The sequence below is a fragment of the Thermobia domestica genome, chromosome 13 (assembly GCF_964235325.1).
Source record: "Thermobia domestica chromosome 13, izTheDome1.hap1.1, whole genome shotgun sequence".
NCBI lineage: Eukaryota > Metazoa > Arthropoda > Insecta > Zygentoma > Lepismatidae > Thermobia > Thermobia domestica.
This window is the reverse complement of record NC_137466.1, coordinates 154,378,880-154,402,204: the sequence shown is the minus strand read 5'-3', so window position 1 is coordinate 154,402,204 and position 23,325 is coordinate 154,378,880. Positions and strand designations below refer to the sequence as shown.

The 23,325-nt window shown below is 35.9% G+C and overlaps 1 protein-coding gene across 1 annotated transcript in view; it reads left to right on the top strand.

The window, feature by feature from the left end:
* The window catches only part of LOC145667824 (membrane metallo-endopeptidase-like 1), an 80,887-nt gene that overhangs the window by 37,712 nt on the left and 19,850 nt on the right, over window positions 1-23,325 (top strand). Inside the window, exons 7-8 of the mRNA XM_081735256.1 lie at window positions 11,939-12,105; window positions 22,297-22,482. Coding sequence (XP_081591382.1) covers window positions 11,939-12,105; window positions 22,297-22,482 — 353 coding nt within the window. The remainder of the gene's footprint in view (window positions 1-11,938; window positions 12,106-22,296; window positions 22,483-23,325) is intronic.

Sequence of the window (23,325 nt, the reverse complement as noted above, 5' to 3'; positions counted from 1 at the left end):
TATCCAACATATCACCTGGTTGTGCCAGTTCAGTTACATGGTACCTCAACAGAGCGCCATAAGGGCGTGTATGCTGTACGAGGTCAAACTGGTGCCAAACGCCGCTGCAGCCAGGTCTTTGGTGAGGGTGTCGTGACTCCGCGGACAGTGCAGCGGTGGTTTAACAAGTTTAAGTACTGCGACGAAACACTCGAAGACGCACAACGAGCTGGAAGACCAACACTTATACAAAATGAAGACCTTCAGGCAGCAATTGAAGCAAACAGTGGCCAGACATGTGAGGAACTGGGACTATTATTCAGTGTGAATGGAGAAATCATTCGGCGGCACCTCTATCAAGTTGAGAAGCTCTACAAGTTGGATCGATGGGTTCTATATGATTGATTCCGGGCCAGAAAGGCAACACGAGCAGACACCTATGTTTCTTAGTTGTCTTGTCTGAGGGAGAAGCCATTTCTGAACATGGTGTTGACATGTGATGAGACACAGATCCTGTACGAAGCTCCACGACTCCGTTAACATGGTTCACATCCCATGAACCGGTTACCAAACAGCCGAAACCTGCACTGCACCAGAAGAAAGTCCTCCTGTGTGTTTTGGGGACTGCTCGCGGCATCGTGCATCGGGAACGGCTACCAGCTGGTCAGAGCAACAATGTAACTGTACTGTCAGAAGTTGAGCCGTGTTCATGAAAAACTCAAAACTCTGGAGCCAGCACTTCTGAATGGCAAAGGGGTTCTCCTGTTGAAGGACAACGCTAAGTCTCACGTGGCTAGGATGGCCCGGGACACCTTTCTACACCTTGGATGCGAAATACTATTGGATCCGCCATATTCCCAGGACATTGCACCGTCCTATTATCTGTTATATTCCTTGGACAATTACCTTAGAAGACAGCAGTTCAAATCCCTAGTAGAGGTGTAAAATCACTTGATAACTTCTTCGTTTCACGGCCCACCAAGATCTACAGCGATGGAATCCATGATTTTCCAGAACATTGGTAGAAGGTCGTCGATGCTGATGGGAACTATTTTTGATCTTCCAGGTATGTCTTAGGTGACATATCAATGTTCGAAGTAGTAGGTGAAAAAGCGACAGAACTTTCTTGGCTACCTTTATATATATTATTATTTATGTATTATATATGTAAAAGTACACTATTAACTTACAGGTTGTATCTATTATTCTTTGTGTCTTCCTAACGGTGACACTCATACTCCTAACAATGACACAGATACTCACTCACACTACTTGTAAATTTCTTGAATTGATTCATATATTGAGTGTGGAAATCTAACGATTTTTTAAATAAAAAATGCAGTATACAGGTGAAAACTCATTTCATAACACCAAATAATAATTGACGGATAAGGCCCAAATTTCGTTCATAAGAAGGTAGGTGGTAGCTTTCCCAGTATGGTGAATATTCGATATTCCAAACATGTTACACAGAGTGCTAAAAAATATTCAGAACTGAACTACATAACAGCTGTAACCACGCTAGATTCACCACGCAAATAGTTCTTCTGCCAGGGAGGGTTAGGGCTGTCACGACGTCCTTGCTATAAAACAAATGCTTATAACTTGTTTTAAAAAATAATGACATTGCAGTGAAATACTCATTGCAGTGCATTTAAACTGTGCAAAGATCTGTAAATTTATGATTGGCAACACCATCATAATGATCAAGGCATTTCTGACGATGCTGGGCGAAATAGCATTCACAGATTTCGCAAGAGGTTGCAGGAATAAATGGATGTCAACGGAGCGCAGCTGGAGGTGTGGTGATGATGGCAGCGGTGTATCCATGGATGATGATAGAAAATGTAAGTCTCAATAAAGACCATAACATTTATTTCACAATAATATCATTATTTTAAAAAAACGTTATAAGTATTTGTTTTATAGCAAGGATTTCATTACAACCCTGTAGCCTATATATGCTGAATATCTAGGTTAAGGTATTCCCTAATCATTGTAGACTTTGGTGCTAGCAATAAAACTTATTTTTGGCGTGGGTTCAAACCCGGCCCAAGGAAAGTTTTTAAATTTTTTTTTTAAATTTTCATAACACTTTCTTCATTAAAATAAGCTATCGGTTTTACTATAAGGATCCATACTAAAAGTAGTAGTAGTAGTAGTAGTAGGAACGGGTTAGAAGCCCCGTGGGGATTGGTTGGGTTTTGTTCTCGACATCAAATGGGCAAATTAGAGACTTGCCCAAATTTTTCTGTGCACTTTACATGACCAAGAGGTGACTAGGGTAGCTCGCGAAAAAATACAGGGTAGTGCGCGAATACTGAAACGTTTGGGATCGGCAAAAATGGGTCCGGCTGGCGGTCACGCATCGTCTTAACCTGTCCTATATATGCTTGGTAAGGCTTACTGCTGTTAATTCTAGCTTTTATATAAAGAGAAATTGTAAGATTTGAGAGACGAGACATCTAAAGTTATAAAGGGACAGAAAAATGAAAGAAGTGAAAGAGAAAATAGGATGAGAAAAGTTTCAACAAATTAATAAAAGAAAAATATAGGATGGCAGGATTCTGGGTGTGAAAGGTTTTTCCAAAAATATAGAAAAAACGAAGTAAATCTGAGACCGGTCATGGATTGTAGATAGAATATTTTTAGAAGAAATGAAAACACCGCATAAGAAATAAGAGAAGAATAAAAAAAGTAATAGACTAAAAACACAGAAAAAGTCAAGAGTATGATAGAAAAAGTAGAATTAAGAAATGAGAAAACGTTGATGTTTAATAAATGTCAACGCTATGTTTCTCAGCTTAAATTCATGGAAGAGAAATGAAAGATAAGGTAGTAAGGAAGTGTTAGAAAGAAAAAAAGTAATAAAAGCCTTAGAACTGATACGAGAACAGTGCATGTTATATATATATATATATATATATATATATATATATATATATATATATATATATATAACATGCACTGTTCTCGTATCAGTTCTAAGGCTTTTATTACGTTTTTTCTTTATATATATATATATATATATATATATATATATATATATATATATATATATATATATATGTGTGTGTGTGTGTGTGTGTGTGTGTGTGTGTGTGTGTGTTTTCAATAGGGAAGAAATTAGTGAAACTAGAGGAAAGACTAAGTATAAATAAGATCGAGATTATCAGAAATTGTAATGAACAAATGGAAACAGAAAGAGGGAAGGGTTATTTATTTTTAGCAGATACGTGCAATATTATTTAAGAATTTGTTAAGGAACAAAGAGGCTTGGAGAGGAGTTTGTAATAAGGATTGAGGATAAAGTAATAAGAAAGTTAGAATAGATATTTAAAACAATGTGGCACAGGAAAAGATGCTGAACCGATGCGTATTGTCACTGAAGGAGTTATGTAGATGAAAAGACTAACAGTAACTTTATTAGAAATAAGGAAAGAGATAGAAATGATAAACATTAAAGATAAGAAGAAAAAGGAATATAAGCGAAAATTTATAGGTTTTTACTGCAGAATGGATAGAGTAAAGCAAAATTGGAGGAGAACAAGAAAAAGGAGGAAAGGAAAGAGTGAGAGAAAAAGATGTAAAGATGGTTTGAGATAGAAAGTATAGGCTATAAACAGAAGTCCTGAAGAAAATATTTAAGAAAGTAGAAGTAAGAACTTAAAGGAAATGAAGTAGAAAATATTATATTTAGTGAGAAGAAAGAAAAGAACAGAAACAGAAATTCAACAAAGTATAGGCGTAAAGAATACGGAATAAATTACATACCAGAAACAGAAAAGTGTTTTGAAAAGTGTATTAAACAGCTCAGAGACGATATTAGATTGAAGAGGGATAATAATGTAGAATGGGAAAGACACATGACAGAAAATAAACTGAGAAAGTTTAAAAGAACTGGAAAGGAAAAGAAGAAACATTTTAAAAAGGTAGAAAGAGACAATGTATATGAAGAGAAATGGAGAATAACATGAATTGGAGTAGTAGGCTATATGTCAGTTTGTGTGGGAAAAGATTTTGGATTGATTTAGTTTTATTTACGATAAGGCTTAGGTAGAAAATATAGCAGTTCAGAGCAGAAGACATTTACCGAGCAAATCATGCTGGTTGCCTTTGGTAGTACGAGGACGAGCATAATCATGCTGAAAGGTAAGATCCATCAATGTGTCCCGATAAGGTCGGAAGACAATGTTAAGCAAAAATCAGATACGAGTAGTTAATTGTTCCCGCCTACCAAGAATGCCAGGTGTGGGTTCAGTATGCCAAGTGCGACTACTCTCATCACTGATACTACCACCTTAGATTCGCCTCGCTACTGCGACTCTCCTGACACCACTGACTACCTAGGTACTCGATCAGGAGCAGATGGCAGGGGTATGTTCGTGCGAGAGAAGCATAGGAAGTAGACTTACCAGCCGCAGTCGGTTGCCTAGTGTTCATGCACTCATATGAGAACGGTGTTTTATTACACTGAATGTTATAGTCTTGTCAATTGGGGCAGATTCAATGATACATCTGTCGAGGCGCTCCTCGGTGCGTTGAAGAAGCATTATTCCTGTAGAAGCTGTCTGCCTCATCAATGAGTCAGTGACACGTCAAGACCAACCTGAGAATCAAATCCGCTGAACAACGAACCAGTGTCTTGCAACTAATTATCTATACAAGAGTATTCTCATATACAATAAGGGTTTGTTGGCGTCGTCTTGGTATTTCAGACATAGACTGTGATCCTATAGAATGAACTCGTGCACAGAGCTATTTTGGTCTAGGAATTAATTCGTGCGGGTGGACAAGAGATGGCGCAACGAACGGAGCGTCCCACAGTTCCGTGTATCCACACATGTGTTGCAAACCCCTGTCATCGCGTATCGTTCGTAGTATGGGGCAGTGGATTAAAGCGTCAACAACACCAGTTTGTAGTTAAGTGAACATGGCGCAATTTGTGCCTGATAAAGTGTTTTTGCGGGGTGTTCTGCTGCATTACTTTAACATGCAGAAAAGTGCGACTGAAAGTCATCGTATTTTGGTGGAAGTGTATGGTGACCATGCTCTAGCTGAGCGAACGTGTCGGAAGTGGTTTGCACGGTTTAGAAGTGGTGATTTCGGCTTGGCAGACCAAGAGCGAGCTGGACAGCCAAAAAAATTTCAAGACGAAGAATTGACAGCATTGCTCGAGCAGGATTCGTGTCAAACGCAGGAACAACTTGCAGCAGCATTAGGCGTTGATCAAACAACAGTCTCCAAACGCTTGAAAGCCATGGGAATAATTCAAAAGATGTCACATTGGGTTCCACATGAATTGAAAGACAGAGACGTTGAAAGACGAAAAACCATTTGCGAATTGCTGCTTCAACGACAGAGCAGAAAGGGGTTTCTGCATCGAATTATTACGGGTGATGAGAAGTGGATCCATTACGAGAACCCTAAACGAAAAAAGGCCTGGGTGAAACCAGGTGAACCAGGTCCATCACAACCAAAACGAGATATTCACTGTGCAAAGGTTATGCTGTGCATATGGTGGGATATGAAAGGTGTGGTGTACTATGAGCTACTGCAACCGGGTGAAACTATGAATGGAGAACGTTATCGACGACAATTAATGCGTTTGAAGCAAGCTCTGGCCAGAACACGACCAGAATGGGAGAACAGACATGATAAACTTATTGTTCAACATGATAACGCTCGCCCACATGTCGCAAAACCGGTCAAAACCTATTTAGAAAATGTCGGATGGGAAGTTTTACCCCACCCGCCGTATTCACCAGACGTTGCTCCTTCGGACTACTACTTGTTCGATTGCATGAACAACGATTTGATTGGACAGCGGTTTACTTCTTCAGAAGATATCGAAACATGGGTCTCTGACTGGATCGCTTCCAAGGATGAGGACTTCTTTCGCCACGGAATCCGTACATTGCCTGACAGATGGGCGAAAGTGGTGGCTAGCGATGGACAATATTTTTCTTAAGGTATTTATGTATTTTGTGTTTGTACTACAGCTTCAATGTGTGCGTACCAACCGCACGAATTAATTCCTAGACCAAATACATAAGTTATGTTGCCCGATTACCTTCAAATTACCTGCATCATCGTCTTTCAGATAGTTTTTCTTCCAATATTTTTTTGGTGCACTAGTCCCCGGAGCTCTGAGAGTGCCTCTCTAAAGACCAAAATAATACAGCTTAATGTAATAATAAATAGAATAGTGCCGTGTTAAAATAATATGTGTCCCTCCGAATACTAAATGTGATCCCCGGAACATTTTTTTTCTGAAAGAAACACTGTTTACAGACACTAGGATCAACCCTCTTACGATCCCCAGAGTAAAGAAATTTCAAACTAACATCAAGATCACTAATGCGATTTTACAAATGCGCATTCTGTGATGTGAATTTTATTTGAATAACGCTTTGTATGTGTGGTATCCTTAAGTGAACTTCCATGAACTTCCACGACAATATCTGAATTTTGGACTTAGGTTTCATAGTGGGACCAGAATAGTGGGTTAGAAATAAGTTATGTTACGTTTCATACACTTCAACAGCGTCAAATTTCCGATTAGGAAAACAAGCCAAACTCTCTAGGGCCGCAGAACTCAAAGGGACCCTTAAATAAAAAATAACAACAATTAAAGCAATTCTTTGTTTTAAATTATTATTATTGAAACGTTCACAGATTTGTTTGATTTGACACATTTCACCACTGCTCTAAAATAGTAGTCTTTTGTCAGAATGACTTTATAGTTCATACTCAACACTGGTCTGAAAGTGTTGCCTAACGTCATCTACCAAACTGCTTACCCAACGCCCACTACAGCTGATGAGTGAGTGAAACAGCTCAATCACGTGAGTAGTAGTGGACGAGAAATCTCCGGCTATAAATTGCATAGTTCCGCAAGATCCCTAAATCCGTCACTACAGTCCAATAAACTTCTATTCCTTCCCCATAAATTTGATTTACCCCGTTTCCAACTGCGGAACCCAACCCGGACCCGGAAGAGCGACACTAAAAATGCACTACACAAAAAATGTTTATTTTTCAGTTAGTTTTGGTTAGATCCAATCTGTCTGTACAGCCGCAAATGGTCGTAAATCACGTATGTTCTCCATCGGCACGTGCAGCATGTAGAAAATTGTGGTTAAAGTACTTTGACAAACATATCTGGTTGCGTACGGACACTAAACAGTTCAATTCTTGTGTACGATCAAGATTTTTTTCTTCTGGCTGGAAATAAACATTCGGGGAATAAACATTCAATACGTACTTTGTAGCATCTAGAAAGTCTCTACGGAATATACGTGCAAAGGTAAGGAATACGTAAGCACCATCTAGGCTGACCTGACTCCAATACAGTACAGAAAATCAGCACCATAACATAGATTGCAGTTCTCCTGCCAGGAAAGTCGCCTATAGCCGGAATCTACGGATTTTCCTGCTAAACGCGCTTGAATATTCTCTGTGTGCATCTCCAACACTAGACCCTTCTTAACTCGTAACATTTGGATAGTTTCTTTATTGTCAATTCACAATTTCAAATGTTCTCGCTTGTAAAGTAGTTGACCTATGATTAAAGATCTAAGAAAGATTCATAAAAGAATTTTCAGATGGCACTGGTAAAAATAAACGTCTAAATAATTTAAAATTAAATTTCTTACTATTTTCGCTAGTTACTTTACAGTACATTTATTGTGAAAATTATTATCGTGTAACAATTTTGCCAATTATCCACTTGGTTTCTTGAGAGGATAGTGTCTGATGGATCCAAGTGGATACTCGGCGAAACTGCCCATCTTAGTAATTTATACAATAAACGTGTTGTTTTGTTCAGGGTATAGTTTAAATAGTTTCTGCTGCAATGTGGCAATTTCTAATTGTTGTAAAATTTAATGCAATAATTATTCATATGGACTTGATTCTGTTCTAAATGTCTAGTTCTGAAGTACATGATAGTATACTTACCGCCAAGTCGACAAGATGAATTCATGCTGTAAATTTCACTGAATCCTTAAAACAAAGGTTTGAATTGTAGCATTTTTTTAATATTTAGAATCCGTTTGAAAGGAAAGGTTTGAAAGAAAAATAGACTTTGAAGTCTTTGGAAGAGAGAGGCCTAAAATTAGTAGAAATAAAATGGAGTAGTTGAACGAAGAAGGAAGTGAGGATACGAAAACGATTGAATGAAGTGAAATTTTAAAAATATTTAAGCTTATCTGTGTCCAGGGATGGCGATTTGCAGGAAATTAAACACAGGATGCAGGATGGATGACGAAGTTGGAAGAAATTGTATTGTGTTCTGTGTGACTACAAAATCACGGTAAAGAATAACGGGGTGATTTACAAAAGAGTCGCTGGGCCAGCAATGATTTTGGAACATAAACATGATCAATAAAAAAGCACTGTAAGAAAGATTGAATGCTACGTTGTACATAATTATGGGATAACAAGAAAAGAGAGTGAGGGATGAAAGAGTACGGGGAAAACCAAGGTGCTAGAAATATCTAAGAAGATCCTAGAAAAAGATGGCGATGGTATAAAATGGGAACAACAAACTACTACGTGGTCAGAAGAGTGATGATAATTTAAGTGAATGAAATAAGAAGAACTGTAGATGAAGACCAAAGTGGAAGTGGATGCATGTGGTTAAGAATGACTTCATTGAGAATGGTGTAACGAGGGAAGAATTCCGGGGCAGGATTTTATGAAAATTTGTCAGGAACGTCGAGCCCACATAACAGTAATGGAAAGGTCACTTGAGTCATGACTTTTGTCCAGGTAATCCAGTCTGGATCTCGTTTCTCACATCCAGTCGTCTGTGCGCTATTACTGCTTTATGTTATAGTTGGTTAATGATGCTGAATGTTTGAGCTGGAACATTTATTTCTTTTCGATTCTCGCCGCCAGCTTCTTCATTGCCGGTGCGACACATCTTAATACTCTGAATATTTCATGTTTTTACAAATATAATTGCATGATTATTCGTTGTTTCCTTTACGTGGGGTTTCAACATATTCTATACAAGAAACACTTTGGGCTCAGCGGTATACATTTATATTCCAAATGGAACTTTTGCAGGTCGATTAAACTTTGACGATCCCTCATAAGAAAAACATGTAACTTATCTTCTCAGTAAATCTATTCCGTTTGTGCTCTGATAAACCTTGTAGTGCAATGCTTGACACACACAGACATAAAAAACAAGCGAGAAAGAAGATTATATTTAGTGAAAAGGCAATGAGAGAGGAGAGAATTATGTTTCTTACAATTGTATTAATAGCCTCACACATACTCCCTATGTGTATTGTTTCGTAACTTAGGTATTGCTGTGTTTTGTGAACATATTAGTATTTGGTAGTATAGTATGGAATCAATCAAGTTATAAAGTAAGGAAGAAATTAAAACCATCTTTACTAATAAATTATCTCGGAAGTAAGAAGAGTTAACAACTTTGTCCTAGCAAGTACAAGATTTTAAATTGTAATTACATAATCAGAATTTACATGATAATTATAAAAGAACAGCATGAAATATGAAAGATCGAGATCAAGTTCTGAATGATAGTCTATCTCATGGAAGACCTCCGCATTGTTATAAACTTCTCATTCAATACTTTACATTACAACATAAAAGGTAAACTTACAAAATGAGAGTTCCAGAACTTTGGCGTTTCAAGTTCATTCTAATGACTTCTTTGGCCAATCAAGTGTGTGCGGTCTCTAGCTTCTAATTTCAACTGTTAACTAACTTCTGACTAACTTGTTTGTTTGGTAATTTATTTAGACCTAGTTGAAATTCGTGGTTTCACCTTTGTGTTTCTTCTTATTTTCATTATCTTATTTTTGAATGCTTTCGCTTTCACTTTGTTGATTCTGACCATTGGCGGCGATTAGGGGGGGGCAAGAGGGGGCAGTTGCCCCCGCACTTTTTTGAAGTAACCACTTAATGTATATAGTTTCATTTAGAAATGTAAAGTTTTTGTATGTATTACTGGTTCATAGAAAAAATGGTGCCATATAATATTTGCCTTTGCATGAGTACGTATTGGTTATTTGACTTCCTGTGAAGTTAAGAAAACTGCAAAAAATTGCGTTTTAATTGCAATTCAGAGCAATTAATATTGCAATTGAGTATTTCTTTAAATGTCGTTGCATATGCTTGTAGTATTTACTGTCTTTCATTTTCTAAGAGTAATAACATACATTTAATGGCACGTGTGGTATTAAAATATAAGTTGTTCATTAATCTCCAATTTCAATATAACTTTTGCAAAACATGCCTCATTATTCATTACTACGATTAATATTATCTTTTGTATTTGTTTTTTTTTTTTTTTATTTGCAATTAGTTATTAAATACTCTGATCACACACTTTTCCAGACAGAATTTTAAGACGTTCATGAACAAGGAATAAATTTTCTTCTTACACTTCCGTTGTTTTAGAGTACAAACGGCTAGTATCTACTTGCCTTGCTCTTGTCAATTTACTTAATAAAATATCAAATACGATATACGGTATTTTAACTGAAAAAAATAGTATCCTATTAGTTATACAACCTTTCGTCAAACAAAATGTTAGAAACAACCAGGAAATTTAACATTGATATACAAATATTCAGATCATGTCTTGCCCCCTCACTTTTAACGTCCAATCGCCGCCACTGATTCTGACTTTCAGGAAGTGGAACTGTTTATTTCTAATTCTGGAAATCTAATTTCTTTTTTATTACAAATCTTATAATTTTTATAACAATTTAGTACACCTCTTCTGGGAAAAATAAAAGAAAAAAAATAAGTGCGTAATGTCATTGATTATGTCCACTCTCTCCACGTTTTATCAATTCGCATAAATTTAATACACCTAATTAATTTACATTATATTATGAAAACTTTTCGTCTCCAGGGCACTGGAGGTCATGGATCTATGCTTGTTACACCGAGTCTATCTGGATCACTGGTTTGTCCGAGTTACTTCGGGAAAAAAATTAAATGAAATCTTTGAGGTTTACGTCCCACGATTATGCCGGCAAGGCTAAAGGAAACGGTGATGATGAGAAATGAAGGAATTTGTGGAATGAAGAAAGTGGGAAGAAACGGGAGAACCCCGACTAAACCCCCCCCCCCACACGGTGTTTTTCCATCACAAAGTCCACTTAAGGTGAGCTGGGATCGAACCAGGCACCCCACGCAACAGAGGTGAACGCTCTACCACTGTTCCACCGCGGCCCACCCCGAGTTACTTCGGGTCATGGATCTAACTGCCTCTAGGTTTTCCAGATTACGTAATTCGTGACCCATTTTATCAGTGAGTGAAAAAAGACGGGAAAAATAAGGACGAAAAAAATAAAACATTTTAAAAAGTTTATTCCATCCAATGTTTCGAAGCTAACTACTCCATTATCTTGATTATTTTTTTACACTGTTAATTTTGAAGAAAATGTTACATTATATTTCCTACATTTTAGCCTTGTTTTCTTACTATTATTACAAAGATGTTCGCCTTTGACTAGGTTATTTTTAGAGCTTATAAGCTGTTTTAACAGAAAATATATTTTACAAAAAACCCATACGCATGCTCTGCGGACTAGGAAAAAGGGGGAAAATAAATAAATAAATAAATAAATAAATATCTAATGTTTTGGTATCCCGTCTAATGATGTGGGATAGTCACACTATAGTCCTTTGTATATTAATTGATGCTGTCTAGAAATTTTAACAATTTTAATTATGTTCACAATTCTAATTCAGAGTTTCGTTGATGTCAATAATGTTGTTAATGTTTTACTGATAGTGAAACATAATGTTGCTTTGAACCATTAGTAGATGGTAACGATTTAAATGTGATTCAGAAAATCGTAAGATTTGATTTACCATCTTTTCAGGGATATCTTGAATAGTAATTTCCCAAATTGTTTCGTTGATCAATTTTATTTTGAAAATCATGTGTCTTCTTTTCTTACAGAATCTAGCGAAAGACGAGAAATCGAAGCACTGCTATCATTTTTGCTTGATTTTCGTAACGAAACTTGGCAAGACGTACTGGCTCAGCTAAACAAATATGGTCTCTCGCCAGTCATTTCTGTGGCAGTAAGACCTGACGAAACAAACAATAGTATCAATGCAATATACGTAAGTAGATAATATTTACATATCTTATTTTGTGACTACTACACTGCATGTTTCCACTAAATTTTTAAATTAAAAAGCATTGTGTCATAGACGGGAAATCTATTCTGTTTAGATCAAAAAGTTTTACGGTATAAAAATGTCACACTGCAATTTTGTTTTAAAGCTAACGCCCATGCGCATGTTCTGCGAACTAGGGAAGGGGGAAATAGTTACGTATGCATGATCTAATGTTTTTGGCATCCTGTCTAATGATATGGAGAAGTATTATGGCCTTTGCGTTGTTTAAAAATTTTTGGTCATTTTACTACAGACCAAAATTATTAGACTAAATGTCGATTCTTCAGGATTTTCAATGAAATTTTGCTTTTTCTCCATTTGTATTGTGTACAGTTGATATTTTTTAAACCTAAAGTATGTTCTGGACTTTATATATACCTTGTCAATAGAAAGTAATGACCCTTTTTATTCCTTACTGTCAACAGTGGTAAAAAAAAAACTGGCAACAAAGGTAAACAACTGCATCATTGCATACTTATATCAGTGGTGCCCACCCCCTCATGTCCATGACGCACCCCCCTCAATTGCCTATCCGTAGGTGTTCTTCCATGAAAAAAAAAATCTTTTCGATTAATTTTTACACTCCCTCAAACATATTTATATAGATTTTAACCCCCCCCCCAAATATTTCAATGACGCAGTTTGCGTCATAGCCCCCCTTTGTGGGCACCACTGCTTATATTAGCACATGTTGGCCTTTTCTTTATACGTTGTATTAATTTGCTTTCAATGTTATTATGTTTTTAATATTCCAAATAATAGTTTAATGTGTATTAGGTGCAAAACACCTGCATGTTTGCTTTCTTAAGTGTTTTAGCTGAAGATCTGTGGGGGGGGGGGGGAAGTATTGAAATTTCTTTCGGTTTGAGCTTTAGTGAAAGTGACAATTATGGGGAAAACCTAAGACGTATCACCACGTAAAATTGCATTAAATGAATGTCTTGTGCAAGAAAAATGTTACACAAGCAAGAAATAGCTGGAAAATTGTCTATTTCTCAAAACACAGTCAGTCAAATAAGTCGGGCATTGAAGCTCGGTGCGTCATATACACAAAACCGCTCAGGTAAATGTCGACATAAACCGAAAATCAGTAATCGTGTTCAAAGGAAACTACGAACTACAGATGGCCAAATTGAATGCAAGAGCTACTAGCAAGGATTTGTCAAATCAGTAAAAGGCGTACGGATGTGACATATCTTCATCTACAGCGAGAAGACAATTATGTGCAACGGGCTTACCAGTGGGAAGGCCCTGCACAAAGGCGAAGTTAACCCCAGCAATGGCAAAGAAGAGGTTGGAATGGGCAAAGGAAATGAAAAATATATTCAAGGATGACTGGAGCAAGGTAAAGTATCAACCTTTACATATTTATTCTGTATATTTTGTCAATTGGGGCATCTTTGGGAGTTTGTAGTACACTTGAATATTTTTTTTAACTTTATTGTACAAGGGTTTACGGGAAGAGTTGCTCTTCCGAATATGATGTTTGGTTTATGATATTCTGACAAAATTTAAAATCAATACACTGATATACATTATACTATTTCCAGGCATGTTTCTCTGATTAATAATTATTTTCCATAAGTGAGGAAAGTACCCAATATGTTCGTAGGAAGTCAGATGAAACATTTTCACCAAACTGTGTTTCCCAAACAGTAAAGCATCAAACGTCAATCATGGTCTGTAGCTGTATGACAATGTATGGTGCTGGTAGACTGTATCTCGTGAAAGGAATGATGAATCAAAAACAATATCTAAAGGTGCAAGAACCACAAATGAAGGAATGGATTCCGGATGGGAACTTTATTTATATGCATGATGGAGCCCCATACCATGAAACAATGACTGTAACTAATTTTCTGAGGGAAAAATGGTTTTCAGGCTCTGCCATGGCCAGGAAATTGTCCCGACTTAAACCCTATCGAAAACTAGTGGGCTATTGTTAAATAAAAGTGAAGAGAGAAAGGATAACTACCAAGATTGATCTCATCGCAGTACTTATCAGAATATGGCATCGCGATGAAGTGAAATATACTTGTGTAAAGTTAATAAAAAGTATGCCAAAGTGCATAGAAATGGTAATAAAATCGAAAGGAATGCGTACCAAATACTAGTAGGTTGTAACAAGATGAAAAACGCAGTAATTCAGGATTTATTTAAATTATGTTTAAGATTCTTCATTTTCACAACTTTAGTCTAATAATTTGAAATCGCTGGTATTCCCCAATTAAATGAGCCTCGTATTTGACGATTTGACGGTAGTTTTAATTATACTTTTTCTCAGAAACATCAGTAAAAACTAGACTATAGTCTGATAAGTTATCTGAATTGTTCTACCGTGATTACATATTTAAAAGAAAGATAAGGAAAGAAATAACCGTAAGTCATATTGCGTATTATTTAATGACATTAGGAAAGTTTAAATAGTAATTGGTATATTTTGTGGGCTGCGACATCTGTTGTCATTGTATGATACAAAGAATGAAGTTTTACAACAGTGAATACGAGTTAAGAAATCGTGTATGTCTACGATAAATATCACAAATAGGCAGGGGTTAAATTGGATTTGAAAAGGTAGGGGACAGATGACGTCACGCTGTCCCCCGTGCCTATCTTTGCCCATTGTATTTTCTTAAGAAGTGGTGGGACGCCATAGATATTTTACGGAAATGGAGGAACGTCGTCGCCTCGCGTTTCCCCCTCTTTTACCAATGCAGATAGATACAGTACGACATAAACCGCAAAAATGCAGCGTCGGATTTCTGAGTAGGAGGCAAACTACCTAGGGCTGCACAATGCAAAGGACTCGCAAAAGAAAAGAAATCAACATTCTTATATTATTTTTTTTTTCTAAATTATTATTGTAATGTTTTCCGCTTTCTTTCTATTGAGTATATTACATTATCATACACAATTGTCAAAACGACTTCATAGTCATAGGCGCCGACTTTGGGGGGTAGGACACTTCCCCCAGTATTTAAAAGTAGGGTCTTCGCCCCCCAATATAATTCAGTCGAGGAAAAATTAACAAAGAGAATGTCTGTTCGTCGGACCTTTAATTCAATATTAGGAACAGCCTTCTTATTCGATAGGAAACGCCGTTCTCAAAACTGTGTTTAAGAGAGCACTGAAGCTTAAATCAACACTCTAGCAGCATTGATATGACAAGCGAAGAAGATTAATGTGGTGCGCAAACTTGCAATGAAGTTCCCAAATTTTCAACTTGAATTTGTTTTAATCTTTTTTACACAAATTTGACTTAGGTCGTGAATTTCGCAGCGGACCAAAATCTAGGAAGGAGGGGGGGGGGCGGATTTATAAAGCAGTTGATAAAAAACGGCTGAATATGATGATATATTTATTCATTATTTGGGCCCCCCTATATTTTCTTCAAGTCGGCGCCTATGTTCATAGTCCACACTCAACACTGGTCGGAAAGCGTTCCGTGACGACATCTATTAAACTGCTGATCCAACATTCATACAGCTGACGAGTGAGACAACACGTTCAGTCAGGTGAGTAGCAACTGCCGAGGTCCTCCGCCATAAATTGGCTAGGGCTGAAAGATGCTTAAATCCGCCACTGCAGAAGTTATATACGATTCTTACATATTCTTCTTAAATCCTTGTAAATATTTCAACAAGTTTTGCATGAACTAAGTTTATTTTTCTTCAAATTTTCCAAACTTCATTGATGCTCAATGTCTCGGTTACTGTTTCGCGACTTTTATCAAAATCAAGTATTCCAGTTTAAAGTACCACAATTGTTACTCTTCAGAATTTCTAGGAAATTAGTAAGGAGTGATCCACTTTCGAAATTTGTAAATATTTCTCATTTTTATTTTATTTATACATAAATACAGATGTATAAGTATTTTTTTCACATAATTTCATCAAACGTGATGAGGACACATAAAAGAATTTTGCTTGTTCATTTGTAACTGATAATAAATTATGCTTTTGAAAAGTAAAAATAAAAATAAAGTTTATAACATCATTATATCAAATGGTACCGATTTAGGTAACTGTAATAAAATCAAAATTGGTGCTGTAACGTTAATCACCTAGACGTAGCATGTTTTATTTTTATTGTGAAACATATATTCTGTAATTAGAGTTCACAAACTATGTACGTTTTAGCAAAATTATGGTCTGGGAAAAATTTCCAAACTAAAGAGCAACTCATAAAATTTGTACAGAAATTTGAAAAACCTAAGTGAAATTCATAAAATTGTATAAAATCTTCCACCAGAGATTTTTATACCAATGACAACTTCATAAAGTTTTACAAGGTTTTGAGGAGAGAATTGCAAATCGAAGAGATCTTTCACTTTGTATATTTATTGTGTAAAATTCTTATTAAATAGATTGTTTATAAAATCAAACAGGACCTGATTTAGGGCAATGTCTCCGTAACTAACGTGCAGCTTCAAATATATTATCATAAGTGTCTGATCTTATCTTATTCATTTTCAACTATTTCCATTTAAATGTTATCTCTTGTGAACGGAGGATTATCTATTCTTCAAAATCTATTACCGGTATGTAAAAACTAGAAACAGTGAGAAAAATTACTCGATTTAAAGAGCACCAGAGGAATTTAGTATGTTGAAGATGATGTTATTATTATTATTATTATTATTATTATTATTATTATTATTATTATTATTATTATTATTATTATTATTATTATTATTATTATTATTATTACTCGTTCTAAGTTATTGGTGAAGCAGAGTGGCCTCGTATGAAAGTGCATCATTCTGATATGAGTTGAAGTAGGTTCTAAGCTCTGTGATGTGCCACTATGTACACAAAAAATATCGCGTTTTCTGTAAATGTAGGCTTCAACCAGAGACAATATTAATAACAGGGTTGGCAAAAACCATGGTTTTTATTTAAAAAAAACAAAAAAACGTTTTTTTTTGTTTAAACCAGGTTTTTTTGGTTTAAAGCAGGTTTTTATGGTTTAAATGATTTGCTCTATATATTCATATCATATATGGACAGAAATAAGTTGTTTCGCCTTGATGTTATTATGCAACAACCGGGTTATGCTGGAAGGGGTCACATAAGCTTAAAGCGGAATAAAAACCGCTTCTCGAGCTACATCCGAGAGAAATTGTCCTCCATTTGAACTCAGAACTAGGACTAATTGGCCACAAATGCGATACGTCTGCCGACTCACTCACGAAGGAATCCTGATAAAAAAAAAAAAAATACGTTATACTGATCTTTACATGCTTCTTAATATAACTGTCAAGAGTCATTTCAGAAGGACAAAAAGATAAACAGTTGCACAAGTGAAACCATTACACAGAATTACATATGAACAATTTCAAAGTACTACGGAGTACAGAAGAACTAATTTAGTTCAAGTTAGTTAACAACTATTTTTATTTGTCCAAATTAAAGAAATACACCGACTTAATCTGCATATCAATAAGAAAAGTGAATAAAGATACGAATTATTTGAGTTCACTTTGGCTCAAACTCATTTATACATAAATAGATACCAAAGATACTTATTTCACTAAATGCCTCTCGTGGAGTCTGTATGACCCCCCCTACACACACAAAAAGTACGGCATTTTCGATGTATTTTATCAATAATAAACACTGAAACGAAACAATATTTAGAATTTTTCTTCGATTGCAATTACATAACAATAATAACAACTACAAAAAAATCACAAAATAAACTTGTAAAAAGAAGTTGCTTTTGTAGTATAATCTCTTTGAGTAATGAATGAGGAATTTAGGTGTGAATATAATACGAATAATATACGGGAGTGAAACGTGATAACCCACAAATGTGTGTTCATCAAGATTTTACAAACACTTACACTTTTACGAACATTTTTTGTTTTTTGGTTTAAACCAGTTGGTTTTTTTTTGCAAAAACCAGCTGGTTTAAACCACGTTGGTTTAAACCAGCCAACCCTGATTAATAACAAATACATTTTCTATATTTTCGTTCAATAACTACCTAAAATAATTAAATTACAAGCAAAATACTTAAATATGGGCTAACTTCCTTCTACTGTCAAGAGTATTACAACAGAATGTGATATAGACAAATCGTACTCCTCAACACTTATCCTTAAATATTAATTCCAAAACGCAAGGATATCGTAGATTCAGACATATGTGAAAAATATTTTTCTCTCATATAATTATTATAAGTATTAACTGCAGTATTCCTTGGAAACATAGGTTCGGTAGGTTGAATCCACCGTAGGGAGTACCATGTTTTTTTTTTAAAGTAAAATTGTGTAATAATAAAAGAGAGAAGGAAAGCACCGTAACTTAGATTCTTTTCTGGAGGGGGGGGGGCAAGTATTAATGCGCGTATTTGGGAAGTTGTTTTTCAAATTCTTGGGCCCCTCTTTCCATCTTTCTCTTAGACCTCTACTCCTTATGGGCCTAGAGAGCCTCTGGACCCTTCCGCATGGCAAAGTCTGAGGGACCGTTAATTGCGCCCCTGGGCCCATTCCATACATAAATTAATTAAGGGGAGACAATATTGACAAATCTCAAAGCCATACGAATAAATATTAGTTCTAGGGCCCCAATAGTAGGCACTTTTTTTTACTGAAATGGGCCCACGATTCTTTTTTTGTTTTATTTACCTTTCGTATGCTGTTTTGTTTATGTAATGTAGTGAACCTGTTTGATGCTTCATTTATAATTTCATGTTCGTATCGTATATGGAGTAAGAAAGTTTTGTCTTAAAATGGGCCCCTCTCGAACGACGGGGAACTTCCCTGGGTGGGAAGTTGCTCCCCCCCCCCACAAGTTACGACCCTGAAGAATGAGGGTTCATAAGAAAATTTACACAAGTTAAAAAAAAATATCAACATTATACAAGATACACGCATTATCTAAGACACACGCTCGTATGAATAATACGAGAGGGGACTCAAAACAAACCGGACTTTTGTTCAAAAAAATTTATTATTATTATTATTATTATTATTATTATTATTATTATTATTATTATTATTTTACAAAATTCTTTCAGTCTTCTTCAAAGTACACTAAATTAAATGCGATGCATTTCCCTAGTCTTCTTTCTCCTTGTTTGAAGCACCTCTGAAACTCTTCAACTTTGATATCGTCCAGTGCCTTCTGCGAAGCTCTTTTTACAGCTTCCACATTATCAAAACTCTTTTACTTAAATTTTTCACTTTTGGGAACAGAAAAGTTAGCACGGGGCTAGGTCTAGGGAATACGAAGGGTTCGCACTGAGAAAAAATCGTATGTGATGAACGTAAAAATGTGGGTTACATGTGTAAATCCTGTAGTTTTTGGACTTAACCTACAGCAAACGTAAAACTGAAAACATATGAAGGGTAAGGGGAAAAAAGAGGGAATGTCACAAAACTGTATTTTCGAGAAAACGGCGTCTTAATATTGAAAGGCGCGTAAGAAACAATAGAATTAGTCAAAACTTTTGCCCCTTTATACGTGGATATTTTTACATCTACGGATGCTTACATATACAGTCAAATAGTACCAAGAGTCACCAACAGATAGGACAAAGTAACCGATAAAGCACACACATGGACATTCCTTGTTTTTTCCCTTACCCTTCATATGTTTTACAATACTTCCCTTATGAGAGTTCCATCTATATGTAGTTTGCATATGAAACAATATAGGCGGTCAAAATCTCACGTAAGCTGACGAATGTAACATAAGTATATGGATGTAATATACGGAAGACAGTTAGATGTCAGACATACTGCAAAGGCATGATGTAACATCTAACAGCAGTGCGTATGTAGCATATGGATAACGAATGCTCCGTACTTATTTCTGTAGTAAGCAAAAGGATTCCGTATATTTGTACAACATATCGCTGTCGGGATAACTCACTTTTCTCAGTGCAGAACAACAAGCTACTTCTGAGAGCTCAAATAGCAGTTCACAGATAAGGTTCTGTGAGGTGGGGGGGGGGAGGCATTGTCGTTGCGAAGAAACCAGTCACCTGATCGACAGAGTTACGAGCGTTTCCTCCACATATCCTTTCGCAAACGTTTTAAACTTCCAAATAAAAACGTCGGTTAACAGTCTGAGCAGGGGTGATAAATTCCCGGTGCACAATTCCCCCAAATATAAAAAACAATTTTAAAAAACAATGATCATCGTCTTAATATTCGACCTCGCTAAACATCGCCTTAATATCCCTTGCGGGAGTCTTCCACTGGCTAGACTCTTGCTTGGTTTCGTGATCATAGGTCCAACCACCAACACCAACTTTCATTACCTGTAATGACCTTGGCCATAAAGTATGGATCACATTCAATATGATTTTTCAAGCCCTGGCTCCAATTCAGACGAACGTTTTATTATTATTATTATTTTATCCTGTTTGAGCAGGCGAGGAACGAAATTAGCGACAACACGTCTCATTTCCAAATCCTCAGTCAAAATCCGCTGGCAAGTGCCACTCCTGTCTGTTCTGAAATTTCGTCGATCGTGAGACGATGATCCTCGTTGATTTTTTGCGCAGATTTTTAAATGTTTTCTTTTCTTCGAGACGATGAAGCGTGTCGAGAACGAGCATGATCTTCAACACTCATCTCATCACGTTTAAAGCTCCCAAACCACTCGAAAATTTGTGTGTAGCTAACAGTATACTTTTTGAAAGATTATTGAAGCATTAGTTAAGCTTCCGTTGCCGATTTCTCAAGCAGCAAGCAAAATTTCAAACACACTCTTTGTTCCTTGCAATCTACCATAACTATTTCAGAAGCGGCAAACGAGAACAGTTGAGAAAAACTACACTACGATCAAACGTTAACTTCCTACAGTGTTGCCACAGTCCTATCTCTGAAGTGGGCTGAAAAATAGTACCAAATTGAATCAAAAAGGGCTGAATTCATTATTTTATACCAGTATAATATATTGCTCTATAACACGATACTAAAAGAGGTAGTTCTAGAACACCCTACCCCCCTCTTACAAGAGTCCAAAGCAAGAAAGTGCTCTTTCTGAAAATTACTTTTTAAAAACATCCAAATAGGATGACCCCGAACAACCATGGAAGTAGATAAAACTTCTCTCGCACGATGAAACTTTTCTCGCAAGTATAACAGAGGCCGCTAAAAAATTAAATGGGAAAACAGTTATCATCTTCGGTATGTATTGTAAGGAATCCAAACGTGCCTTTATTTCGAATTGAATAAACCAAAACGGTATTATGGCCATATACATGGGCGCCCATCAGGGGAGGCAAGGTGGGGCGCTTGCCCGCCCCTAGAGGAAATTGTACTTCAGAATATCGAAAACCCAATGGAATTTTTACATTAGTCACAGGAAAATTTGAAACTATATTTAAAATGTCGCTTATACTTGCCCCCCTTGGCAACCACAATATAGGCGCCCTTGGCCATATATGAAAAAATATATGAAACGAGGAACAGATCAATCAACCCCGAGTTCGTGTGTAAACAGTACGTTAAAATAAAATATTAACATATAAATTATTGCACCATATTCTCGCTTATTTCACGACCGAAGGAGGATAATAGAACGTAAGAAAAATATAAGATAAGTAAACTGACATTTGTATAAAAAAAAAAAAACAACGTAAAACCAGTCCAGGGTCCTAGAACCTTCCGTGAAAGACATCACAACACATTATTAATAAATGGTGCTGAATTGGGTAGAATTGTACCAACTTTTTCACAAAAGGGGCTGAAAAGGCCAGGGTGGTACCAACGGGCCGATGAATAACAAAAAGGGCTGAATTTGGTACAATTGTACCAAGTGTGGCAACAGTGACTTCCTATGTAGACACCGCTTGGGCAACTGAGTAGGGCTCTCTTTTAGACCCACCTAGCGGGAGAACTCTCTACTACTCCTAGAAACGGCCGTGCGCTTTCAATTTGGTTACTTTTGGATCCCTCTCTCGTACAGTGATACATTTTTAAGTGTTATTATTATTATTATTGTTACTGAAAACATCGGTATGTGTAATTTTATAGAGAACACAAAAGAGTAATACGAAAACATACAGCTAGAAGATAGTTACCTTGTAACGTAGGAACACATAACCCATTATAATGATCCTATTAGGATATATGAATACAATATTTAGTTTCAACATGTTTTACTATCTTTGCAGATAGACCAAGCGCCAGTCAACATGAATACTGACGACTGCATGGCCAACGAAACAGGAACAAGTAATTACATGGAATATGTAACTGAAGTGCTAGATGTATTTACAGCTTCTATCAACGATTCTAATATTTTTAATTACTCCGATTTTATTAGTGAATTCAAAGCTATCGAATGCACTCTTGCAAAGGTTGGTATTTTTGATACTTAAAAGAAATGTTAATGTTAAATCAAGGGTTAAAGTTAAGTAGTTTCATCTGTCAGATCTTCTTATATACAGTTAAAAACTAAGATAAAATATCCAAGCAGCAGATGAAACAATTGTGTTAGTTTGAAATGGTCTCCAGAGTTGAAATTACCCACAATTTGCTCATAAGCTTTCATGAATTAATAATAATAATAATAATAATAATACAAGGTTTCATGTTTTATTTCTTTCTTTCTTTGTTAATCTTAACTAAGTTGCATAGCTAAGTTTCCCTCTTCAGCCATACAATCTTGTAACTCTTCGTTCCAACTTGTTTTACAAAAGGGCTCTGAAGTTTCTTTTAGCGCAATAAAAAAAAAAGCATCCAGTCGGATTACTGACGTAGCAGGTCCGATAGGAACAAAACTAGTAAATATAGTGCCATCCATTTCTAATTCACTAATTTCCTTCTTAGTTTTTTTTTTCTTTTATATTCATATGTCAGCATTTTCTACCATCAAAGTGAAAGATTTTCATTTAAACATTTTCGGTTTTTTTTTTTTTAGTTTTAAATTTGTTTAAATCATTTCTGTTTATTTTTAAATTTACTTTCAAACTATGAGAATTCAGTATTCAAAATTTTTATAAATTTTATTCTATTTTTGCATGTTTTGATTTAAAATAATTAATTAATTAGTACAACTTTTAATTACATTACAAATGATGATGATGGTATCATTTTTATTTTCTTCTCAAACCGAAAATCGAATCCCATAGAAAGAAAAGAAAAATTGAAATTATTAAAAAGGGAGCTCAACTACAAGCAGATGTGTATACGTATATGTG